The sequence below is a fragment of the Prenolepis imparis genome, unplaced genomic scaffold (assembly GCF_030444845.1).
Source record: "Prenolepis imparis isolate NDT839.2.m4 unplaced genomic scaffold, iyPreImpa1.0 SCAF_9, whole genome shotgun sequence".
Lineage (NCBI taxonomy): Eukaryota > Metazoa > Arthropoda > Insecta > Hymenoptera > Formicidae > Prenolepis > Prenolepis imparis.
In genome coordinates this window covers 1,431,401-1,457,618 of record NW_028141167.1, presented here as the reverse complement: position 1 = coordinate 1,457,618, position 26,218 = coordinate 1,431,401, and the positions used below count along the sequence as shown (strand labels likewise).

General features: G+C 42.2%; 2 protein-coding genes across 11 annotated transcripts in view; one reads left to right on the top strand and one right to left on the bottom strand.

Annotated features, from left to right (window-relative positions):
• Prosap (SH3 and multiple ankyrin repeat domains prosap) overlaps nucleotides 1-26,218 on the bottom strand; it is a 120,388-nt gene that overhangs the window by 37,327 nt on the left and 56,843 nt on the right. Inside the window, exon 1 of one of the 9 annotated variants that reach the window (XM_083046391.1) lies at nucleotides 8,073-8,511. The exons of the other annotated variants lie outside the window; for them this stretch is intronic. The gene's annotated coding sequence lies outside the window, so the exon portion shown is untranslated. Of the gene's footprint in view, nucleotides 1-8,072; nucleotides 8,512-26,218 lie in introns of those variants that run through there. 9 annotated transcript variants of the gene reach the window in all.
• On the top strand, nucleotides 8,815-25,357 carry LOC145940505 (uncharacterized). 2 transcript variants are annotated; one of them, XM_083045734.1, is made up of 4 exons: nucleotides 8,815-9,155; nucleotides 21,704-21,896; nucleotides 21,982-22,314; nucleotides 24,981-25,357. In XM_083045734.1, exons 1-3 carry the CDS (start codon nucleotides 8,994-8,996, stop codon nucleotides 22,008-22,010), a joined length of 384 nt encoding a protein of 127 aa, XP_082901860.1. In that variant the 5' UTR covers nucleotides 8,815-8,993; the 3' UTR covers nucleotides 22,011-22,314; nucleotides 24,981-25,357. The 2 variants fall into 2 exon arrangements, 1 of the variants encoding a protein (XP_082901860.1); XR_014426020.1 differs by lacking the exon at nucleotides 8,815-9,155 and adding an exon at nucleotides 18,570-18,838.

Here is a 26,218-nt window from a genome sequence, read left to right as displayed (position 1 = left end):
TTCAGAAGAATCGTCTTCTGACAAAACGTGGATTTGTTAACGAGTGGCCATAAATGCCAGGATGTACGAGGAGACGACGATCGCGCGAGAAAAGGAGAGAGAGAGAAAGAGGCAGACGTTTCGATCGGGGAAAAGGAAATTAAAACGGCAAAGGGTATTCGCTGTTTACGACCACGACGAGGTGTAACGGTAAAGGACGGACGGGATTACCGCGGTGAAAATAAAGAAACGGCGCCGGGACGCCAGTCCACGGCGATTTTTAACGCTCATAAAAGGTGCATTTTATGTGCACCTCGCGCTTTCCCTCTTCCTCCCTTCTCGCTTTTTCTCTGCTTTTTTTTTGTTCGCATTTTCACTTATTTATTTCTTCTTCACTTTTTTGGTTTCGCGATGCGTAATGAGAGATCCGAATCGAGGCGAGGAGCTTTAAGAGCCCCGGTCGCTACTGCAACAAGCATCTCTCTCCCCCTCATCCTCCCCCGACAATCGTGCAAGAGCGCTCGGGTAGAGAGAGAGACGACCGTAATTTATATAACGCCAGAAATGGCTTTTCTTCCATACCGGAGGCCGTGGGGAAAAGAATGACCGATCCGTTCGAGGCGCGAGACTCATCGTTTTGAATTGATTATGCAAATTAACCGCGCGCGCTCACCTTCGCGTCGCGACTCGACGTACATACATACATACGTGCGCAGGGCCGGGTCCTCCGTACAGGAGGTAATTCTCCCCACTTCCCCCGTGTCTCTATAAACGGTGAGAGAGTGAGAAAAATATCCGCTCAGAGAATTAATCTCGCCTTTACCTGCGCGTAAAGTTAATCTATGCGGGTATCAAATATATTCCGATATTTAAATAAGAGAATAAATGTAGAATTTTATTGTATATATGCATATATAGAGAGAAACAATTTATATGATGAATAATTTATACGTTGAATATTGCAATATGTATTTAAAATAATTTAAAAAAAAGAAACGTGAATAAAGTGATATTACTTTGTCTTAAAAGAACCTGTATCCTGACAACATTCTCGAAAATACCTAGATCCGAGTCTGGCTATACATATGTAGTTATGAAGGCAACATTGCGAGGGAGAGAAAAACTTTTTCCACCTTCCAGGCATCTCGTGATTCCTGCTACGTATTTTCAAGCCGCCGTCTACCATAATGACAAGGGTTTATATTAATTAATTAACTCCTGACTGTGCATCTATCGCGCGTTACACTCGGCACTGTTGAGAGAGAGAGAGAAGCCTCCCTAAATCCGAAGAATCTATAATCATCATAAGCTCTCGAAAGAGATAAGATGAAACGATGTTTGATAATCTCGCGGAGTATATCCTTTCGAATCATCATCGCGTTCGGAAAGATTTCTATGAACGAGCCTCTGATAAATGGACTTCTGTCCTTTCTCATCACCGCTGATGATGAACCGTGGGCTTGGCATGATATACGTATATCGTCGCGTAACAGACGCTAAGACGAGCACCGGGCTAAGCTAAGCAAGCCTGTATCCGTCTTTATCTCGCCGTGGCTTTCGCGCGATAACGCGGTTCGCCGTTTTACAATTCCGCCTCCAACCTGTCGGATTAATCACCGACGATAGCTGACGTCTTAACAAGCGCCACGTGCGCGCGCGATCGCTTTCACTCGAAAGTCTTCGACGCGACGAAAGTCGCCGTCGCCGACTTTTATCTCGCAATTCGCGAGCTCGCGGTGTCCTCTACATACGGAGAACTTTATTTGCACCGTGAACCGTGTAATCCCGCGATTATAAGGCGCGGTACTTGCGTCATCTTCGGTAATGGAGTGACATGGGAACTTTACGATGCGCCGATGTGCGCAGAATATGTTCGAGAAAGCGTTTAATCTCTTCATTTTTCCTCGGCTAATTTGAAGTTTTCTCTTGGAAGAAATTCGACTGCCCGCTCCTTCTTTAGTCAATACTAGAGATAAAGTTGAGATCGTAGTAAAAAAAAATTTAGTTCAAATTAGGAATAGAATTTAATTATTTCTTCTTATAACTCTTTGATATATTTAATTCAATTTCGCGTGTTTCAATTCTGAAGTGTTTACATTTCGACGCGAGAAAATGATTTTCTTCTTCGGATTCTTCGGAACGAGATTATCTTAGGAGCGCTACCTTTATGTACATATAAGCGAGGAAGAAAATTAGAGTAAAAGGATTCCATGGAAACGGATAGGAGGAAAGATGGAATTCTGGAGGGTATATAAGTGCGAGACGTTAGGTGCTATGTGAGGAGAAGTTTGATGGGAAACCGCAGACGCCATTAAACGTAACCGTCTTGTCGGGGGAGTCCCGCGGACTACGTTAAAACTTTAAATAACCCACTGACCACACTGTACACGTGTGTATATAACTCATGTTTCGAGGACAATGAGCTTGAAAAGAAATCCGAAGAACCGCGCCAAGGTCGCAGCATCCGGCCGCGACGAGTCAACGCGAGATTTTAACTGTCAAGTCATAAATCTGTTCGGACACATCTCCAGATTTTTTGCATTCTTTCCAAGCTTTCACGAGTTTTCGTAGAAATTCATAAAAGTCTACAAATATCACAAAATAAAAATTTTTTGTCCACTATTCTTGAATAAGAAACGTTCTCTTTCCACGACGTAATTTAAAGAAATATATATTTTTCTAACTCTGATAATTAATTATCCAGTCAACGCGGAGAGAAGGGACGATGCAGTTTTCGCTTTCGCACACGATATTTTACAGTAGATTATAATAGTTGCGATGATAACGATATACACACACACATACACAGACATATACACATCTGCTACTTTTTCCAAGTGACGAATCGATCATCGCCGGCCCGATGGGGCTATCCGGCGAAACCGGTAGAGAAGAGGATACAGAACGATACAGAAGAAGAAGTAGAAGAAGAACAAGAAGGGAGGCTATAAGAAAGATAATAAGAGGGAACGCGAAGAGAGACGATGATGAACCGAGGAGGGGTAAGGGGGTTCGTGGGCTCATGGGTGCGTATAGATGAACGCGTAGTGGACCTATGGGTGGACTGACCGACGGACGGACAGCAAACGCATCAATGACAAGACGTAAATCATAGTTTTATGACCCGTCTTTATGTGGCCCTTATTCGTGGCACTCATCGGTGGAAGAGAGCCTTTCGCATTTTTCTGTCTGGCCACCCTGTACTTGCATATCCAGGGCCGTATCGATTACCATCCATCGTGCGCGAGTTTGTGCTTTTCATAAAATTATCCCTTACAAGGATCAATTGATCTTATTAATTTATTGCTCAAATAATGCAGCACAGTGCTCTTGATGTTTTTCGGAAATGACGTTACATGTCAACAATGTCATGTATATGGTGCACATGTGACATCAACGACGAGATTTAATTTAATCGCAATGTAATAAATTTCAATTTCTTGTTTCTCTCTTATTCGCGACACGAGTGAGTAATCATGAAAGCACAAATGGATAATTTTGATCGATTCGCAGAATATTACATTTTTTTCGTTCATCGTGGAATTTTAATCGTCGAAAGTTTTTGGAAATGGCACTACCCACAATCTTACTCACCTTTACATTTCCTAAGCACAATACCTAAGCACAAAATACATATGATTACAACTGTTTTAAAACTATTTTGACAAAATTTACACGCACGAAGATCGCAACTTCGATACTTCGATCCTTCGCTCTCGGATCCGTCCCTGGGAACGCACGTATAAGTGCGTATATAACAGGTACCGTCTGCGTGGGCGTCGGTTTACGGGTTTGCTTTCAAGTGACCGTACCTTAATTCGCGCGCCGGTTAACAGTGTGTCGTGCTTAACGGTGATCCCGCGTGAGGGAGAGGCAGAGCGAGAGGAAGAGAGATGGGGGGGGGGGAGAATTAACAATTTTAAAAAATCCGGGAACTGCACCGCGATGGAAATATAACCCTGCGACAAAAAAGGGGGGGTGGTAGGGGAGGGGAAGAGGATGGTACATACACCAAGGCAGCGAAGGACAGCGCGAGGTTAAGGTACGACCCTGACATTCTGGATCTCGCGGACGTGGGTGTGCGCAACTTTGTTGCCGCACTTTTTCGAGAGCATCTTCCTCCCCCTCTCTCCACCGGCCACATTATGCGCGCTCGCGCTCGCATAAAGGGAACGGCGAAGACCTTGGAGCGGTGAGGGAGAGAGAGAGGTGATGCACGACGACGAGGGTTATTTTTCAACTACACACACACGCTACGACGGAAAGTGAATCGCGCCAAATAGTATAACTCGACAATCGCGCCTCCCCCCTGCCCCCTTTGCAGCCCTTATCCCCTTATCGCGCGCGACTCCGCGGGAAAAGCACGGGCGGCCCGCTGGTAATCTCGCTTGATTAATCCCAATTTTAATCTTGCCTCGCGGTGGTGAATCGTCGAGCTGCGCGCGGGCACGTGAAATATACCGGCGAAATTAATATCTCGTCCTCTCCCCGCGATCCCGTGCGTGCGAAATTTCGTTGCGCGAAATAGTGACGCGACTCCTGCAATGTTATCGTGCCGAGCAGGAGGTGAGATTAAACTTGAAATTCACGATATATCGCGACATAACGTTGAATAAATCCCGATATTGGCGTCTATAAACATCGAAACAATTGGAGTACGTGCGTAATATATATGTATGCAGAGTGAGACACTTGAAAGTATCATTTTGATTTACGTCAATTATTAGAGTAGAGAACAATGGATTAAACTATAAAGTTGCATCGAGAACGTATAATTGATTAAACAAAATCCTTTTAGATGGATTCAAAGATTTTTTTAAAATAAAAACGTGTCTTCTTATATAGCAGAATTTGTATAAATACAACCATCATGATTGTTATAATCAGGTGGTTAATTGCAGAAAGAATAAAATGACAAGAAGAAGAAATTATTATTTTACCAATGTTGAGTACCATTAAATCAATTTGTATAAAAAAATACATTTTTTATATGCGTATGTGTGCGTGTAAAAAATTGTGCATAAGTTTCCGTATAAATTAATTTAATAATTACACCCCAATTACTCTAATGAATTACTATCTTTAATAAGAAGGCTCGTATGTCAGCTTCATCCGCTCGCATGTCGCGCACATGACAACTGCACACAGTTATACTTCCGGTTGTCTTCTCACGCGAGAGACGCTATTATAAGCACTCCCCTAATCACATGCACGGGTTCTCGCTACTTGCTAATCGTTCCAGCTCTAGCTCGCAATCCCAGTCTCGTTATGCTTTTGTTTCTTCCAACCCGTGGTATCCCATTACGCGTTTATCGCGGCATTAATAATAATCTCCACGAGGAGCGTTTGTCGTGGCGTCTAAATTTTATTCCGTGAATAAAGTTCAGCATTTTCTTTTTCGACATGTCTCTCCGTTTATGGCACCAGTGTCGCTCGATTTGAATGACATATATTCTCATTATCATAAATCATTCAGAGCATATATATTCGTATTTAACTATACGTGACCTTCTACTGCTAATCTGATTTATGCAAAGATCGCGTTTAATATTAATTATATAAGATGAAATAAAAAATAGCATATCTATCATGCGTTAAGAAAAAGAGAAAGAGATTTTTTCTTTTATGAAACGGAAAATTAACTTGCCACCTTTTTCGAGCTCATCTTTTCACGCCCGTTTTGCTTTTCTTATGATTCTATTTATATAACATAAATGATACATTAAAGGCATTAGTCCATAAGCAATCACGGTGCGTAGATGTCAGGGATTGATAGGTACATTAAGTCAATATGTGATAGCTATGTGATATTATACACGTCCCCCATTTCCGATCGACCATATTGTCTCTTCGCATGAAAACCTTCCTGATCGTCCCCCTTGCTGCTGCAATAAAGGATATTTCCTGCGCACAGTAATTCGCGCGTATGGGCAGTTTCGCGACACCCACCACTTGTTCGACGATTCCCTCGTTATCGGCGTGCTCGGAAAAATTTATATAAGATCGTATACACGATTCGAAGCGTAAATAAATAATATCCCGCGGAATAAAATATTCGGTTTTATTATAGGCCCGGTCGAAATTTCAATATTCGCAGATAAATTATTTCTTTCGAATAAAAATATAAAAAATGGAGATTAATCTATAAAACAAAAATACATAATTATATAGAATGAATTTTTTAATCGAAATTAGTTTTGAAATTTAGTTTGAATAATTTATCGAGAGAAAAGAACGCAATAATCGTATGAAAATAAATGTAAAGTTGAATCTTGCTACCGATAAAAACGTCATTTTGTAATAAGCAAAAATCCATGCACAGAACTTTAAGATTGAAAAAGTTTTCTCAATATGTCAGTGAGATCTCGTCTGTTATAGCTCTCATACGAAGTTTACGGAAAATTTTCAATAATCGAGCATAATATCCTCTCGCGAGGCCGCCTGCGGAGGCGGCAATAAAATAATGCAATGATATCGAAAAGAGAAAGAGAGTTTGTCGGACACGATCGGCCCGTGGGCGCATAACGAATCGCATCGCGTTCGCGAGTAATAGAATCGCGGAAGAGAGAGAAGAATGTGATGCTGTAAAAAAAGAGATTCAGGCTGTGTGTTCTCCTCTTCCTCTCATCGCGAAACTGTGAGAGAAAGACGCGCGAGCGGCCCTCACCCTTTATATTCTCTCCTTCGCTCCCTCGACTGAAATACGCCCGCCCTCGCGGGAATTCGTCGGTACAAATAGCCTGCCTTTCCTGTCCCAGGCGGGAAGTTTCGTCGCTGCGATTTATTCACGTACTCATGTCAAAAATTCGTGAAAATTTGACACAACGGAAATTACACGAGTGGCCTCTCTTCCGCCTTTGATTTAAATTTATTTTCGTTGATTTAAAGATTGATTGCATTTTAATATGCTTCGCTATAAAACAGACTCGTGATAAATTTTACGTGTAAAGATTCCCAACTACTTTATAAATTTTTTATGCCAAAAGTGAAAAAATAATTATTTATAAAAATATACTGTAGTTTTTGGTAGTATGTAAAAAATTTAAAATAATTAAGAAATATTGATATATTATTTCCAAAGCATGTCTTTGTTAATTGATTGATATACGCGGAGCCTATACGCCCTTATTTTAGGTTCAGCCAGACATTTTTTTTGCTAGGTTGATTAATTGCTAAAAATGTCGAAGGTCATTGTTTGTTATCAGCGACTGGAAGATGACGGTGCATTAGGGAGAAACATGATAGTGTAAGTGAATAAAGACGGAAATAGCGAGAAATAATTCTATCATTTATTGGACGGTCGAAAGGTTAAGAGGACGAGCTAAAAGGTTGCATAAATTAAGGTTAAAAACATGACATCGGAGAGTGAGAGACACCAACATTATTGAACTTTTGTCCCGATTCCTTTATTATTAGCCGCGAGAGAAATCCCACATGTTATTGTCAGGTATAAGTCCGTCCCACACACATTATTTCACGGGCTTTTTATCACAAAGCGGTTCCTGATAATGTATACTCGCGAATACTGATTTATATCGCAAAAGTATTTTATTATCGTGTATCAAATATGATTCAATCATCGTTATCAAGATAAAAAGCAATCGTTATTTCTGCCTTTTACCGCTGTGTAAAAAGATAATAATAAAATTGTTTAAGAATGACCACATCGCGATAACTAACTGTTCAAATGGCAAGATTATGATTTATTAAAAAAATTTTTAAAAACGGCGTATAATGTTAATTTGTGATTTAATGAAATTTGTATTATTAATTTATCCGCTAAATTTTGTTAAAAATAATCATTTATAGTGCAAATATATTTTTCAACAAAAGTTTGCAAATATTTAAGTTCCTTCCAAAGAGATCCTGCATATTTAAATAAAAATGACTAGTACAGAAACAACACAGACATCCCAAATGACACATCAAAAGATGCATCTCTTTAATATTTGAAGCACTAGAGAGATAAATCCTTGAATATATAACACTCGATCGAGCATTTAATGTAGATGAATTTTAAAAAATGACGGATCTGACGACAATTAGAAACTGTTTGAAAGCACGTGTCAATACCGATACGTCTGGTGACTTACCCCTGGTTCAACGACCCTCGCAGCCACGAGCGAGCGAGCGAGCGAGCGAGAGAGAGCGATCCTTGGTGGCGCCGGAGTTATCTCGCGATCTCGCCACCGGCGGCCATTGTCGAAAAAATAACCCCGGGACGTGCGAAGCACCCACTACCATATCAGCAGCGCGTATCGTACACCGTCGACGCGCCGCGTAAACGCACTCCTCTCCGGGGGAGTCGTATCTCACTTAGCAATATGGCGACGCCGACTCCGACCCCCGATATTGCTCGCCGCGTACTATCGTCCGGGGGTGCCGCGTCGCGAGCGTCGTCGTCGCCGGGACGAGATCCTCGGCAGGGAGGGTGGTTCTCGTCGCCGGGATTCACCGCCACCCTCCGCCGACCGCCGAACGCACCATCGCGATAGGACAACGCTCGACGAAAGCGAAACGTACGACGACCGGCGGCGCCTCCAAGTGCGGGACCGTGCATCGCGCGACTGCGGTGGGGGGGACCGAGGGGGAACCCCCGAGAGGGGTAAAATCCCCCGCGAGGGTGGCGTAGATGGCGCCACGGCGCCGGTTTTCAGGAGTTACGCTTCCAGGGTTAGTCGCGAGGGTAAGAGATGAGAGAGAGAGAGAGAGAGAGAGAGAGAGAGAGAGAGAGAGAGAGAGAGAGAGAGAGAGAGAGAGAGAGAGAGAGAGAGAGAGAGAGAGAGAGAGAGAGAGAGAGAGAGAGAGAGAGAGAGAGCACCTGGTGGTGGATGTTGGTCGCCTGGCAACGACGAGAGATCGACCGAGTGCTCTCTCTACCCCCTCCTTCCCCTCGTTTCCCCGCCTTGGCGGCCACCGAGAGAGGGTCGGACACCACCCTCGCTCGTTGTTGTTTCCACCAAGTTCGCGATGGTAGTGGTGACAGTGTTAGAGCTGTCTACGAGCGTGTGCGAATGCGAATACACATCAGGAGTCGCGAGTGGGAACGATTAGTCGCGATCGGGAGTGGGATATCGAGGGTGGAAGGTCAAGAGGAGAAGCCGAACGCCTTGAAGGACGTGCCGGTGATGTATAAATACATCCCGGTCGTGAGGGTTGGGCCCTTAAAGTCAGAAGTAACCGGGACATCGAATATCAATAGAGGATATAGATTTTATAGATTATAGATGAAAGGAAAAAGGATGCATATCAATTATGTTCCTTATTAAACAGACATACCATTATATGATTACAAAGTATAATGTTGATGTATAACGATAATTTTAATTATATCATGTGGAAATATTTATTGTTTACTCATTTTAGATATTTATTTTACGCTATATATTTTTTTTTTATTATTATTCAATTCGTTATTAAACTGCTCACGATATGAAACAACTGTAAATCTAAATCCTGTTAGATACATACTTTTATATTTTATTTCCGATAATGCGATGGAATAAAAATATATAAATACAAAAGAGTGGCAAATATTGTGACACGATACCTTCGGTATTCTATCGATGATCTCGATGAAATACGATGGAGAAATGTGGGAAAAGAATGGTCGACCGTCCGCGTTCGTTTTCGCCGGCAAACATACCGAAAATGGCGTGGGTATTTCACATTGTTGTTTCAAGACAACTCGATCGATACTTTCATCGCCATATCGGTACACACCCACATTGTTGCGTATCGCATCGCGGCGATATAAATAAACGATATCGCGTTGCGCGCTTCCAAGTCCAGCTACGGATGAAAACTTTCGCCGTGCATCGATGTCGGGGCCGTTTTACAATGTAACGATTCTCATTAGGAACGGTAATAGCAAACTTTTCTGGCCGCGACTCCATTTTCTGAGAGATGGTCCGCAAGACGGATCACCGCCACCTTAAAAGTCCTCGCGCATCCCTATGGAAGCGGAGAGTAATGAATCGTTCGTGGACGTAAAGAAAAAAAGGGAAAAAAACAAGAGAAAAACCGAGGAGGAGAATAGTCGTCGATCGTCGTCGACATCCGGTGATTTATCGCGACTCAATCACGCCGTCAAAGCGCCGCGATAACGCCTCGTCCGATAAGGACAAGAAGGGGAAGCGTCCGACTGTCGTTTTCCTCGCGATTGCGGCTGCCGCACAGGAACATAATTCACGCGTGACTGTCCATTATCGCGCGATCGCACGATAATTGTTATCTGATAATCGCGTTTGTGTACGATGAAACGAGCTCTCATCGTTCACGAGATACAATTATCGCGGAAAAAAAAAATATATATCGAATCGTGATCTTCGATTATCACGCGACTATCGCGCAATTGCAATCGGATTAAAGAATGTACGGATTTATGACAAATACTCTAAAAACAATATAATAAATTTATAATAAATATATACATTATATAATTGCTTAATTTGTATCAATTTTCCAAAAGAAGAGAGAGAGAGAGAGATATATATATATAATAAGTATATATACTGATCAATTTTCACTCTCAGCTTATTCAATAAATGCGTTAAGTAGCCATTAAGCTTGTTATTAGCTTCGAGAGGCCAAATCTTCCACGAAAAAACGATTTCACGGAGATTTTACGTGACGTTACTTCCCGAACATTGTCGCGCGGATGCAGGATTCTCGTGATTGACGACTTTTTCGTCGCAAGAGAAGGGAGTGAAAAAACTAACAAGCACAAAGTTCACTCCGATTAGATCAACTCCAATTTAGTTCGCTCGTCGTTTGACCTCCATTCCAAATCGACAGCGAGGCCGCTGTCTCTCTTTCTCTTTCTCTTCTATCTGGTTTTTAATTTGCGGAGGATGTGACGTTCCCCTTTCGTGAATTTTATCGTTCGTCCCTCTCGACGTTAAACCGGAACAATTTAATATCGAGGACGGCGATCTTCTTCCCCCCATTTTCATCGACACTTCACATTATAGATTTAATTGTAGCTCGACATGGGGATAGAAAGTTCTGGAGCAAAACTTTTTTTTATATAAATTTATCAATTGCACTTGAGAATCCCGATTATGTAATCTTGAGAAATTGCGAATTGATATTCGAAACCAAGTAAAAAATTAAAAAGTAGAAACAATTTTATTTGACGCGAGTTATCTGATAATAATTTCCTCTGGATAAGAAAAATGTCGTTTATATAATATTTAATCATCGATATAATAGATCTAAAATATGTATATAATATCGAGAAATACGATAAAATATAATCTTTTTTTTTAATTATATTTTTTTCGACCGGAAATTTTTTTTAATTCGCAAGATATAGTAACGAGAGAGAGTGAAAATGCACATGTGCACATACACACATATGCTCAACTCTTCGTGTTTAGAAATTAATAAAGAGAGAGAGTTCGAAAGGTCATTCAAAGTTGACCTATTTCCGCTTTCTGAGCATCGTCGGTTCATTAATTTAAAAGGATAGGTGGAACGAGGCTCCGTAGACTTGGGGTTTAGGGTATAGGTGAAAGACGGGTTCCTGACATATATTTGACGTTTGATCGATTGATCGCAATGTTTCTATCGCAATCTTCTATACACTCTCGAGATCTCCGCTTGTCAGCGAATATAGAACCCTCTTGACTGTATCGTTAACTTCTCGATCTCTTCCCATCATATGTGCGAAAAAAACGAGAGACGAATAAGAAAGTAAATAATATATTAAAATTATTTATATTATTTGACAATAATATCGCACAATAAAAATGTGATAACTTACACTATATTTTAATAATAACAATATCTAACGAGATAATATTTATAATGCATATAAAAAAATAATACGCTGATATATAACGTCTGTTATTTGATAATAACGGCGCGTTTCGACGTAAATACAGTCCATTATTTCTAAGTATCGATGATTGCGCTCTACCGTTACGTAGAGGCTTTTCACCTCGGTCATTTGCATCTGTTTAAACGAATAAATAATCTCACGGTACCCCGCGACGATATTCTTCGCCCGAGTCTACGTTTGCTTCGCGGGAAAGAAAGAGCCAGGAAGTCAACCGTGAGACAGGAAGGTCGTACCATCTAAGTTTAGAGAGTGTGTTTAGTCACCTACCGCGCGGCTACCTATCTACCTACCTACCTACACTTTTCCACCTACAACTCCGCCCCTTTATCTGCCGCGAGGGCCGTGAGGAGCCGTTAACGACCACCGTATGCGGAGGTGTCCGGTATACGTGCCGGTGGGACCCTTTCAATGATAATCCTGGAAACTTGGATCGCGATCGAATTGGCACGCGGGGAAGGTCGAAGCGCTGTTCAGTTTACGGTCAAGTTTCAATTCCGCGCTTTCTCACGTCCTATTTTTTTTTATTCGCAAAGACAAGAAGACAATTATTACATTTATTAAATCAAAGCTTGCTTCTCTATTTCCCGACATTTCGTCTTTCGCGTGTTTTGCATAGGCTTTCAACTATGTGACGGAGGTTTTCAAGATCTATCTTATGAAATTATAAAAAACAACAGAACCGCTATGATAATGATAGATAATGAGTCGTTGCAAATATGTTTGCATTAAAAAAGATTTTTAAAAATCTGGCACTGACAGATTATACAAGCAGCCATCGAGACAGTTCAAAATCATTGCAATTCTGTCATTGGTCAACGCAATCACGCCGTAAACGCGAAAAGTTGAAGTTAATTCAGCTTGTCGCTGATTCGCGTTTGCATATGATGACATGTCATTCTGTGTCTGCCAACGCGTTTCGCGAATAAACGACCTACGTAGACGGGCCGTAAGAGAACTATTGCGATATACATGATCTCTCTCTGTCTGCCGGCCCTTTCTCAGTGTTAATATATATCTCCGCCAGTTATTCCAATATCCGTTGTCTACTCTAGACGATGATGCAAGCGTTTGCACTTCCCGCGCGCATATAATTCTCGACTATCTGCCGCCGCCGCCGTCTATCTATCGTGTTCCGGAGGAAAATCTGAATCACGAAATCCTCCGGGTGCTCTCTCTGGCTAAGAAAGATGGAGCAGCTGCAGCAGCAGCTCGGTGTAGAGAGGTGCACGTAACACCCGTCCCTGTATCTCCTCGCCGTGTATCCGTGCGTGGGTGTTCAAAGCGGAAAGGAAGGGAAAGGAAGAGGGAGAATAAAGGAGTAAAACCGCGTTGTGTGGATGTGGGTATAAGCGGGGACTGTAAATATCTCGCTCTGTTGCTGCCTACCTCGCGCGCAACGGGGAGGCACGTCCGGTATATATGGTATATCGCCTTATGCGCGCCACTCGTCCTATCATGGTGGTACGTATGAAGACTGGACAGACGGATCCGTCGGGTGAAAAATGCCTCACTAAATTGATAAATTATGGCCGCTTTAAATCAGCCAGATGCGGGGTCCGTGCTCCCATCGTGGCGGGAGAGGCAGCTGGGGCCCGATTTAGGTAGCCGTGTTCCGGTCAACTATCAATAAATAGCGCCATTAAAAGCGAAATCGAAAAGTTTACGACGTTGGTATAACGTTTTCTTGCGAATCCGCGTGAAAAAAAATCAGGGAAACCTATATCACCAGATTTAAGTTAGCTAAAATTAGATAAACGTGAAGAATCACTTTAAGTAGATTTAAGTACTTGAGATCAATCACGCTTGTGAAAAACGGAAAATATTTTCCGACCTTTTAGCAATGCGTATCTCCAATCGCCAATTACGGATATGCAATGAATCTTTAGCTGAGCGATCGTTAAATCGCGATCGAAAAGCCTCTTTGCTATTTGTCGTTAAGACGAATCCCCTGCGAGATGGGCGTGCAAATCAAGATTTACGACGGTTACGGGCCAAAACTGCGCTCTCTTGCGACATGGACAATGTAAGAAGTTGCGTCACACGTCGGCCGAGAATCGGCTTCGAGGCAAGTCGAAGCCCGATCTCTGAGGAACTCGGACTGACGTTCCCGGAGGGGGCGCGGCACTTTCTCTCACCGGAGTTCCAGAGCGGCAACGTGGAATCTCGAGGAAATACCCTCACGAATGCCCTCATATTTCGCTTCTCGTCCTAGCCGTCCCGACGTCTGGCAAAGTTACTTCGCCTCACTTAAAATTCAATTTAACTAAAGTGGAAAATATATTCGCAGTCCGCCTATAGAGTAAGTCTGACATGTAAGATATTTCAGTTTACATCAGGGATCTGTGAGATAAGAATGTTACACGTCATTTTCAATATCTTTTATGGCACGTCATGTTCAATCCATGATTTTGACGCAATTACAAGATAATTCATTTGTGATTTCAAACATATATCGATATATCATTATCAAAATTTCACTAAAAAAAGATTAATCATAAATTCGTCAAAGTATTAAATGAAGAAAAGAGCGTTAAAATTTTTGTCATACATGTATATAAATTTTAGATAAAATAATTGTGTATGAAATTAAAAGTTGAATAAATATTTCGTGATAATTAATATATCTTTGAATATTTGTCCCCCTGGGACATCGATCTGCGTTTTTACCTAAATTATAGAAGACGCGCGAAAAATAGAAAATTAGGAATACAATCGGCAAAAGCGACAAGGCGCGGTACGAACAAACAAAAAGGAAGAACAAGCAACGGCCGTACAGAAATTCCATCGTCAACCGGTCGGGACTCGCAATAGAATCGGGGGGTTCCTTTGACCGGTTGCACGTTCGCGCGAGCTTGCCTGACCACTTGTGATTCATTTTACGCAATAAGCCTTCGCTCGCGCCATGTATGCAATTCCATTTGTTTTCTGTGTGTCTCTTTTCCGAGTCTCGCGCAAAACGCGCGCGGGATTCATTGCGGCAAAACTCCACAGAAACGTATACACGACCCTTTTCCTTCGAGGAATCGAATCTTTCTTCTCATAAGAGATCGTCGGGAATTTAACATGTTTTAATACAATATAAATTATATTTTATTTAGCGTTAATAAAAAATTCAATATCTCAATTTATTTATATATTATATCAAGATTTTAGAAACGTGTATGAAAAGGCCACTTGTGTTCTTTCTTTCTCGTATCTCCTCCATTCGTTGCTATTACTACATTGCATTGATAGTATCTCTCAATTTATGTTTGAATGCAAAGTTTTGGACAATAATAATAGATTCCGCTGTTTCGCTCGGACAATCGCAAACTTGGTAACTTTGAGCACGATTTCTTCAACTAGAGACTACGAGACAGTTCTATTAAGCCACGCGCCCACGTGTCTATAAATCGAGACTGCGCGTGTTGCGTCATTCAGGCTACGAATCCGCATCATTAAACGCAATGAACGCAGAAATTGTTCGAGCACTTGCACAGATAACTACAAATCCTGTCTATCATGTGCGCGATAAAGTAGAAACTCTGTCAGAAAAATCTGTATGCGATTTATATCGCGGCGATCGAGTTTCTCGCGCTCATTTAATCCTTCCTTTGAAACTAATCGTGTCGCGAAATTAACAGAGCCTTCTCCGAAAAAACGCTTCGATCACTATCGAGTTTTTGGCAACGGCGAGCAGACGCAAGCACGAAAGTCGAGGGGATTCGACCTTATTCCTGTCACGTACTTGGCAACCGTCCAGCCTTCCCGAGACTATCCTTAACCAAGCAATAAGGATCATCTTAAATGTCGGGCATCCGCCCTCTGTTGTCTTGGGGCTCGCAAAGACACTCGTCTTTGTTTTACGAGTTCAATTCTCCATATAAAAGCGCTCCCGAAACGATTATTACTAATATTTGAGTGAAATTATTCGAAAATTATTCGATATATCGCAACACCTCTTATATACATAAATGTCAAGTTTAAAAAAAATATTGATTATCGTATAATTTTTTTTGTCAGATATATGTTCTAAAATATAATAGATATTATATATAATTTATAACACAAAGTGTAAAGTTAAGTTCTCTCGTGTTAAGCGTGATATCGTCGATTTCTCCCGGACAGATGTAGACCGCATCCGAGAGCAGTGCACATTTTTGGAGAGTAAACCCTCGAAAATAGCTTCCCCTTTCCTCCCTCCGACTCTCGCCGCCCCATTCGCGCTACTTTATTATCCCGTCGTTCCGACGCGCACGGCTACATTACGCGACGAGCGAGAGAGCGGCTACCTATTACGATAAATACCCGGGCGCGCGCGATCCGACGAGAGATCGGGCGCGGGAGAGACCGGCTCTCCCCTAAGACGGTGAAATATTTCCGCGATAGCCATAACCTTTCGCCGTAGCTTCCCACGCCTCTCGACGAGCGTGTCCCGCCCGCGCCCGCGCGGTTGACCACCGACAAACGAAATGCATCTAGCTAAGCGAATGTACATTTCGCTCTCTCTCTCGCTCATTTAGGCAGATCGATCAGAGCTAGGTAGGTTCTCTCGAACGGCTCTATCAGTCATCGGCGAGACTGCTGCATTTCTAGCGCATATTGTACCAAGTATACTATAGTTGGCAAATTTATCCTTTGCCGAAAAATACTTTAGTAAACAAAAATGTATTTTTGCTCTATATAAAAACTTGTACTTTTTTTTAGAAGGTACATAATTTAAATTGATATTACAAGTAGAGAGTTTCTGGAGACCACTTTGAATATACTCTGTTGCGCGGGTAGATTAATAATTCACAGATAATGGTCTTGAAAAGAGATTATCTTTCGGATCCGCGAGCAATCTTAGCTCTCTTTATCAAGGTCCGCGTAAATTCAAGGCTAAGTTCGGCCAAAACGCGCTAGTCTGGACCGCAGTATTATTCTCGGGGATTTATGCGGCTCCTTTCCCAAATGCATTCATCATTTCGCGGTGTCAGCGGCTCGCTTTCAGTTCGGTCTTTGTCCTCCTTTTATCTGCCTCTCTCTCTTTCTCTTCCCCCCCCCCTTCGCCTTCTCCTCGTCTTTTGCCGAACTCCCGGCCTTTTATTTTACACGACACGCACAAACACCACGCTCACTCTCGCTCTCGTCCGCGCCTCCTTCTCATTTCTCTCTCTCTCTCTCTCTCTCTCTCTCTCTCTCTCTCTCTCTCTCTCTCTCTCTCTCTCTCTCTCTCTCTCTCTCTCTCTCTCTCTCTCTCTGATGTCTTGCTCCTTTTTTTAGTACTCACCAGTCCACCTCCTGGTTTTTTTTCTCCACATCATTATAGTGGTGCGGCCCTTTTCGGGCCCGGGCACAAACAGCCGCGTATCGGGACCACCCCGCGATGCCGGCTCGTCGTGATTCTTTATAATACTTGTAACGGGTGTTGTGATGGCTCACCGGGACACCCTCTTCCCGAACGTGATATATTGTATGAAGGCAAGACGATAGCGCGCACGCGTCGGTCAACGATCGGTTTTACATATAAACGTACTTAAATATTACTTATAAAAAAAAAACTAGTCATATTATACTCGATCGTATGTACATATATGCGCGACTCGATTAATTAATAATTTCTTTTAATTAAAAAAAATTTAATTTAGTTTGAATGGCACAGAATAAAGTTAACCTTGTACTTTGATTGAAATTGAAACGCTCGACCTTGTACATGTGAAATATCACGAACTTTAATGCATTCGAATAATCCGTAACCAATTAAGAGAGAGAGAGAGAGAGAGAGAGAGAGACGCATAAAAATAATTGAGGGAATCGTATCACTTATATAGGTGAGAGATGCGAATATGCTCATTGTTAAGTGCGATCGTCATTACCTGCCTCTCGAGTACATACACGTCTCGTAATTGCAACCGGGCTTCATTTACACTTTACAGGAACGAGTTGTCCATGCAGCCATGCGAGAGAATCATTCGATCCCGACCGTCCGTCTGCGCTATTCTTACGCAAATCCGAGCCCGGCAAAATCCTCGGACGGTCAACGCTCGCCGGACTCTCGGTCGCGTCCGGCAGACTCGAAATTTGCATTTAAAACCATAGCTAGCGGGCGCCAAAATGAAAAAGGCGGCTTTCTCGCGCGGCTTGACGAGCGCAGACGCGCCAGGCCAAAAAGAATCGAGCGATTCGGCGGGGAGACGTGAGAAAAAGAAAACACCGAAGCTGCCCCCCTTCCCCCCGTGCTGTCGATGCACCGGCAGGATAAAGAAACAACCGGGCTGTCTTCGGGGCTTTAAACTCGCACACAATCCAATACAGTTCTCTGGTGAGGAGATTGAAACACTGTATGGCGAAATAATTTCCAATTTGTATCCCAAGGATGCATCCCGAAAATGGTTTTTGCGAAATCATGCTTTACTTTTCGTTCTTTTTTAATTAATAAACAATGACAGGATAACGAAATAGAAATTCGATATATAAAAGCAATTTAAAAATTGTAGTGATATAATTATCATTGTTATAATTTTCCAATTAATAGAATTCAAATTTTGTTAATTATTATAATTTTTCGAGTCATTGGATATAAATTTAAAAATTAATGCAAATTTAATTTTCTTGTATTTGAGATTAATGTCATTACGTTCTTTAAGAAAAAAAATTAATCTAACATTATACAGAAGGTATTTTATTATAATTTTATATAACAGAGTCTTCGAGAATCGACGTAAATACATCACGCTGCAAGTGCGTATAATTTCTTATAATATAAAATAAATTTCTGGTTGTCTTCCCTCAAACGGGACAACCCACGTGCTCCGGGATTCCGACGCAATTTCATTTCCGGGATTCACCAGCTAGGTTGATTATTTTAAGAGAAGGAAAGGCTGGAGCGTGCGCACGGAAGGGTGAGACCAAGGAAGCCGAGGGGGGCCGAGGGGGACCGAAGGGAGGCGAGAACGTGACAGGAAAAGGCGACCACGTACTTTCGTGAAAAACAAAACGCATCGCAGGAATGGGCCCGACGTCTGGCACCGTGGCGTCTTGGGAGGATAGAGGGTAAAGAACGGAAAGAGAGAGAGAGAGAGAGAGAGAGAAAACACAAGTTCCGGCGGAGAGCCGGGATATAACGCTAGCGATGCTGGCTCGGCATCGCGATGTCTTACAACCAAGAAGGACTCGCGCGCGATTTATTGGCCCGAGAGCCGAGAATTTATGCGAAGATTCGCACTGGCAGGTGGTTCTATTCGCGATGAAAAACCGAAATTTCTCTCTAACCCTCTCTATTCCGGGTGTGTGAAGTTGGCACCCCTATGTTATGCTATCATAGTTCTGTTAAGAGTTCTGAGTTATTTAGAACCATAGCAAGAGTTGTTGATAATTTTTAGAAATAGTTCCGGTCATTACGATAACGAAAATCAGTTTCAAAAAATAGGGGTGCCAACTTCACATTTTTTTACACATCGAGATCCAATAGTTTTGAGCAGAGTTTTAAGGTTCTTTTAAATAGTTATATAGTTCCTGATTATTTTTTATATTAAAAGTATGTTTTTTTATCTCTATAAAAATTGCAAAACTCTTTCAAAAAATAATCAGAAACTATGTAACTATTAAACAATTTAAATTTACTCACCTCACGGTTGCTCCTTTGTTGCCCGATGCCTCCCCGGGCCTCCTTCTCGTACAAGTTTCGAAACACTTGAACTCGCGTTATTTTTTTTCGTTCGCAACGCGCGGCGACGCCCGGGTTTTAGCTATCGCAATCTTCGACGCGTTTCGGTAAAACGCGAGACTCGCGAAAGCTTATTCGCGCGCGAATAAAACCGAAGCTCCATTTTCGCGTCGCCGCTTTTTCCAAGACCCACTTTTCGCAGGGACTTATCGAACAAAGATGATCAAGAGAGCGACTTGGCCGCGACGCACTGAAGTCGCCCAAGGATGCAGCGAGACGAACGTTGAGCGAGATTCACGATCGACGAGATCAATTTCACGTGTGCGATCGCGATTACGATGTCGGTACGCGCGACGCGATCGGATTTATACGACAATTAACCGCCAAAGACGCTAATTAATACACTCGTCCTTTCGCCGACCGGCAAGAAGCGCGCGACCGTTGATCATGAATGATGGAAAATACCACGAGAATGTAGCAGCACGTATCGAACGAAGATGGCGACTTCGCCGCGACGTACTGAAGTCGCCCAAGGACGCAAGCGAGACGAATATTGAGCGAGATTCACGGCCGACGAGATCAATCTCACGCGTGCGATCGCGATTACGATATTGGTACGTGCGACGCGATCGGATTTATACGATAATTAACCACCAAAGACGCTAATTAATACACTCGTCCTTTCGCGGACCGGCAAGAAAGGCGCGACCGTTGATCACGAACAAGAGCACTGGAGGTGGAGCTAGACTGGCACTGCCAGGTTCGGAACGCGCAGCGACACGCGCGCCACGTCGTAGTGGTGGGGGTATGTAGAGGTTGCGACGTGGGAGCTCGGCGAATCACGTCGCGACTACATACCCCCACCACTACGACTCGGCGCGACGTATCGTTGCGCGTTCCGAACCTGGCAGTGCCAGTCTAGCTCCAGTGCTCTTCTTCGGTTGTTCGTGATCGCCGTTTCTTGCGGTCCGCGAAAGGACGGGTGCATTAATTAGCGTCTTTGGTGGTTAATTATCGTATAAATCCGATCGCTCTCTTGATCATCTTCGTTCGATAAGCCCCTGCGAAAAGTGGGTCTTGGAAAAAGCGGCGACGCGAAAATGGAGCTTCGGTTTTATTCGCGCGCGAATAAGCTCTCGCGAGTCTCGCGTTTTACCGAAGATTGTGATAGCTAAAACCCGGGCGTCGCCGCGCGTCGCGAACGAAAAAAAATAACGCGAGTTCAAGTGTTTCGAAACTTGTACGAGAAGGAGGCCCGGGGAGGCATCGGACAACAAAGGAGCAACCGTGAGGTGAGTAAATTTAAATTGTTTATTAGTTACATAGTTCCTGATTATTTTTTGGAAGAGTTTTGCAATTTTTATAGAGATATAAAGAAACATACTTTCAATATCGAAGATATTTTTAAAATATCAAGTTCTGGGGAAAGACGTTAGAGTTCTGAATCGTACTCGATAAGACAAGAAAAAACGTGAAAACCGCATGGCTCCATCTATTATAGTTTCGGAGATTGATTTTTCAAAATTAATACACTTTTACGAAACATTTATAAAATCATAACGTTTTTCACAGGAACTTGATATTTTAGAAATATCTTCGATATTGAAGATACGTTTTTTTATCTAAAAATTGCAGAACTCTTTCAAAAAAAAAATCAGGAACTATTTAACTATTTAAAAGAACCTTAAAACTCTGCTCAAAACTATTAGAACTCGATGTGTAAAAAAATGTGAAGTTGGCACCCCTATTTTTTGAAACTGATTTTCGTTATCGTAATGACCGGAACTATTTCTAAAAATTATCAACAACTCTTCCTATGATTTTAAATAACTCAGAACTCTTAACAGAACTATGATAGCATAACATAGGGGTGCCAACTTCACACACCCCTCTATTCCTCTCCTCTCGATGTTCCTTCGCTATCTTACTTCTCTTTCTGTTTTTACACGCGACTCGGATGGATCGCAAGAAACTGGAGGAACAAACGAGACGTCTCGTTAAATGCAATTAATATTAATGAGCGACATTTGATTTCTCGGCTTTTCTCGAATAAATTTGTATCTAGCTCTAGATATAGGATACTGAAAAATGTCAGAAAAAGATCCTTGTATTCTCGTAAATTCTCATGTGTCATGAATTAATTAATTGTAATGAAAATATTGTTATCCTTGTACAAAACTTAGCTGTATATACATCGCCAAAATATAATATTGTATATTTTAATTAAATCTTATTCCCAACTTCCTAACAAGGTTCGCGCGACACGTTTAAAGGATCAAGTAAGATTGGATGAAAGTTTCGGGACGCTGTACGAGCCGATAAGAGGAACAATGTCCTGGCGCGTCCTCGGGGTGGCTGCGCGATCGCGACGACGACCAAGAGCAGAGGAGGACGCAGAAAAACAAGACGAAATGGAAGAGAAGCGTATAGCAACGAGGCGCAATGGTAAGAAAGACGGGGAGGGGGAGGTTCGCCTCTATCGTTTGCTCGGTGCTCACCTTGTTTTCCCACCCGTGGTATTCATTTCAAGGACAGGAGAAACATTTCGATCGGTTGTAAGGGAGATTCCCGGCCAAGATTTTCTGCGGGGCAGCTAGCAAAAGGATGCACTAAATCTTGCCCGGATATCTCGCGAGTATATCAGAGTCAGTGTGGCAGCGGGGTGCCCGATACAGCCACTCTCGATGCTGCGCGCATCGCAGGGAGACGCTGAGGAGAGGCCGAGAGAAAGATAAAGAGATAGGAGAGAAAGAAAGAGCGAGATATAGGGAGAGAGGAAAGAAACGCTGGTTGCGGTCGCCGCTGCTGCCGTTGCACCGTCGCCCCGTCGTCGTTACATCCCGTTCCTCCGATCCTCGATCAGGTATGTATCGACCGTTACCGGGGCTGCCGAGTACACACGTTATTACGTTCCGCTCTATAGATCGAAAGAGATAGCGCTGCGAAAAAAATTGCACGAAATAGGCCGAATCGCCCGGCCGAGCGAGAGAAAATTTACGTTCGAGGACGTCGCTTTTTCGCGGCTAATTTATCGCTCGGATCGAATCACCCTCTTTTACGATTAATCGGACAAGATCTTTCGATCTTACCGTCAATTCTGTTCTGTACACACGAGCAAATAAAATCATTGAACGCTGAATTTTATTGTCGGATAAAATATATCGGAGAGATCATTTGCGCAATTGAAGATAACAATTAACTGTCAACATAGGTATGTTGATCGCGCAGGAAAGAATGCTCAACGTCGTGTGTGTATCGAGTATCGATACGGCCCTGAGTTCAGTGCACCGAGTTAGAAGCGTTCGCCGATACAATGGAGCTGCGACCCCGTCTGACCTGGCCGGCCGAATCTCAGGGATAACACCACCTCGTTATTGAAGTCATCCTAACTACCTTGTTCGTGTGGCGAAAAGCTAAGAGAGATCAAATTCAAAGGAGAAACGACGGAGTCTATTGTGCATTCTCCCGAAATATAGTCTCGTTCTAAGAGCAAATCGATTTTTTATTTTTATATCCATTATGCATCGACAATAAAACGATAATTGGTAAATGAAAATAGTTAAAATGGAAAATATACATTGTGCAATTTTTCATTCAAATACTGAAATATATTCGCTCGTGAGATCCAATTTTTTAATAAAATTTATTAAATTACTCAAATTTTTAAATAAAAATTCAAATAGCATGCTAAGTTTTATTAATCATTAAAGCATTTGTCAAGCGTGCCTTGCATAACACAGGGCTTACATTGCGTGCATCGCGATAATGTAAGCCCGACTTAAAACAGGTAACGGCTATCGATACCATTGATAGGCGCGAGACCGCAGGATCTCGTTGAATCGACCTTGAGATTCAGAGGAGCCAAGCATGCGAGAAGGGGAGAGTGGTTTGGCCAGAAATTTTAAGTGTCGTCGCCTCGTCGCCCGGTCGATCCATCATAGCGATGAAAGAGCCCAAACATGCACGCACAATGTGAACGCGCAAAAAAAAGAGATACGCGCGAGCCTCGCGAAGGATACGCTGCGCGCGATCGTCGTGATAAATTGATGTTCATCGCCTCGCTAAGATTTTAATTTCGCATTTATGTCGCGAACCGGGGTAAAAGGAGAAAAAAAAGTATCGGCTACACCGCTTTTTTGCATCTCGCGTCCGACGTATAGACCCACTTATACAGGAACGAGGCGGTCCTTCCTCTCTATCCCCGATGGACCGCCAATCTAAAATCCCATCCTTCTTCGCCACCTTATCCTGTCAGGTCTCCGTGTGCGCGAGCTTTTACAACCTTTTTCACTCGTTCACTCTCCCCCTTTTCGGCCTATTCGACGGGTCTCGTTTGATCGTGATGGTTTTATTTCGCGGTTCTCGACCGACCTCACTTTGATCCCTCATCTCTTTCATGCCGTTCAGCGCGCTTTTCCCCATGAGATTTCTGCACTTTGCTATTTTATCGTACACTTCAAAAAAGATTTGAATCAAAATATGCGTAAAGTGCAGTTCTAATGATGCGTATATTGTCTATATAATCAATAAAATGATAATTTTTAACAGAACCATAAGCTGTAATAAATAATATAACAGAAAGAGAATAATTATTTAATCTTCGCTCGAATACTATATATATAGTAGGTAATAAATAGTAGATAATAGATAAAATTGCGTTATAATATATAAATAAAATAAAAAAATTATTAGAATTAAAATGAACTAATATAGTTTTCCGATATTTCCAAAGCGAGCTAATGAATTTCTCTCGAGTGTCAACTTTATTGCATGCGAAGAGAACATTTTTTGCGTAAATTATCTTCTCGAAAATCCACACAATATTAACAATGATCTCGTAAATGGTTTGCATGCCCCATTTGGCAACCCTCCACAGTTCGTTAAACTTTAGACAACAGTTATCTCATGGAGAAATTAAAAAAAAAGAAAGAAAACAGAGAGAGGGAACGAGGTGGCCGATTTATGTACACTCCAATAGTATGTCACCTGCCTAAGCAACTTTGCCTGGCAAGGGACCACCGCCGATAGAAAGAGATCATCTCATCCTATATACTCCCTTCGGCCGATCTTCCGTATCATTGCGCTCGAGTCCCCGAGACGTGCGGGCTTTCGTGGTATCGAGTTTCCTCCACGAACGTTCGGCCCAAAGTAGAGAAAAAAAAAGAAAGAAAGACCGCCGCCGTTCGATGGATCGCAAGATGATCGAGAAGAGGATGATAAGTGGCGTAACGATCACGGAATCGATGCAGAATGGACGATCTTTGATGGAAAAGGCGGCTTTTTTGCCGATATTCTCGACTTAAGAAAAAAGCAAGTAAATTACTTGAGAAGCTCTCTCGACGAGAGCAATCTCGAGAGAAGCACTTTTTCTCGCGATATTCTTGTGTGTGCAAAAAATACCTCTTTTCTTTTTAATACACGAATATCGATTTCAATCACGCAAGACAGAGATACGTGAATAAATAATTAAAAAATGTGTTTGCTCAAAAATTTCTACAGAAAAACACAGCTCCGCCATTTATCTTTCAGACGACACCTTATATATACGAGCAAGCGAATCGGACCGCGCCCTTCCCACCAGTCGCCGGAGTTACTGCGACAGAGAAGCCGGAAGCGTGTCGGCGCGACGGAAGTTCGGGGGCTGAACGCGATCCTATTTCTGCAGTCGCGTCTCGGTGGTAATATTACGACCGATGTGGCAAAACTGTACAGTCATGACTGAAAGAACGAATTCCGCAGAAATAGAGACAACAAGAAACGACACTCGCAGTGAACCCGTTACCGAATACTCAGTATTTCCTGTTATCTTTATAATAAAAAAGTTTATTAAATAAATATTCACGAATAAAAACAGAGGAGAATAAATAAACAGAAATGGAAGCACCGATATAATTTACTCCATAAAATCTAAATATTACGCACATGTTGTATATAAAAATTATATTTGCATTTGTTTATATATTATTATTTTGTGTGTTTTCGCACACAAATTATATTAATTTAATTTTTTTAATTCAAAGATTATTAATAAAAACATTTTTTAACAACAGTTTTTTAAATAAAATAATTATTGAAAGTAATGTGCAACGAAAAATTCTTTAATAATCGAGAAAATTTTTCGTTACTGTTCCATCATGTACATGTACAGTTAATTGCCCCATCGCTATCCGATACCATATCTGCTCTCCTTGATATTGTACACCGAATTTCCTTAATACGCGAGTTAGCTGTTAGCCAAGTGTTCATCGTTACATGTATGCGTGCGGTGGTATAAAAACGCGCGCGTGTGAAATAGGAGCACGGGCATTATATCTCCACGCATGATGCGCTTGATGCAATTACATTTAATTCAGTAGCTCGTTTCCGTGTTAGTAATTAACGGTCATCGCGGCGTGCAGATAGGCGCGACGATACGAGCTGATACGAAATGAGCTTTTCTCCTAATAAGACGAACCGCGATGCGAAAATATTGCAAATTACATAAGAACGTGTAATGAATTAGCATAAAGTGAATTAAATGCATAGTGCAAGCTCGCGTGATCCGGTAATAGTACCTGGTAAGAGCACCGGCTCAGCGACCCGGGTTCAATCTCAGCCGTTCACCTTTGGATTGTTCTGCGCGATATGTAATACTCTGTGGCTTCAATGGTCCGGTCACTCGAGTCACCAGCATCTCTTACTTAGAGTTTCTCCAATTATTGAGCATAGTTTTCGAGATATATTCGGATATACAAGAGAACGATTACATGTTCAATCGAACAATTAAA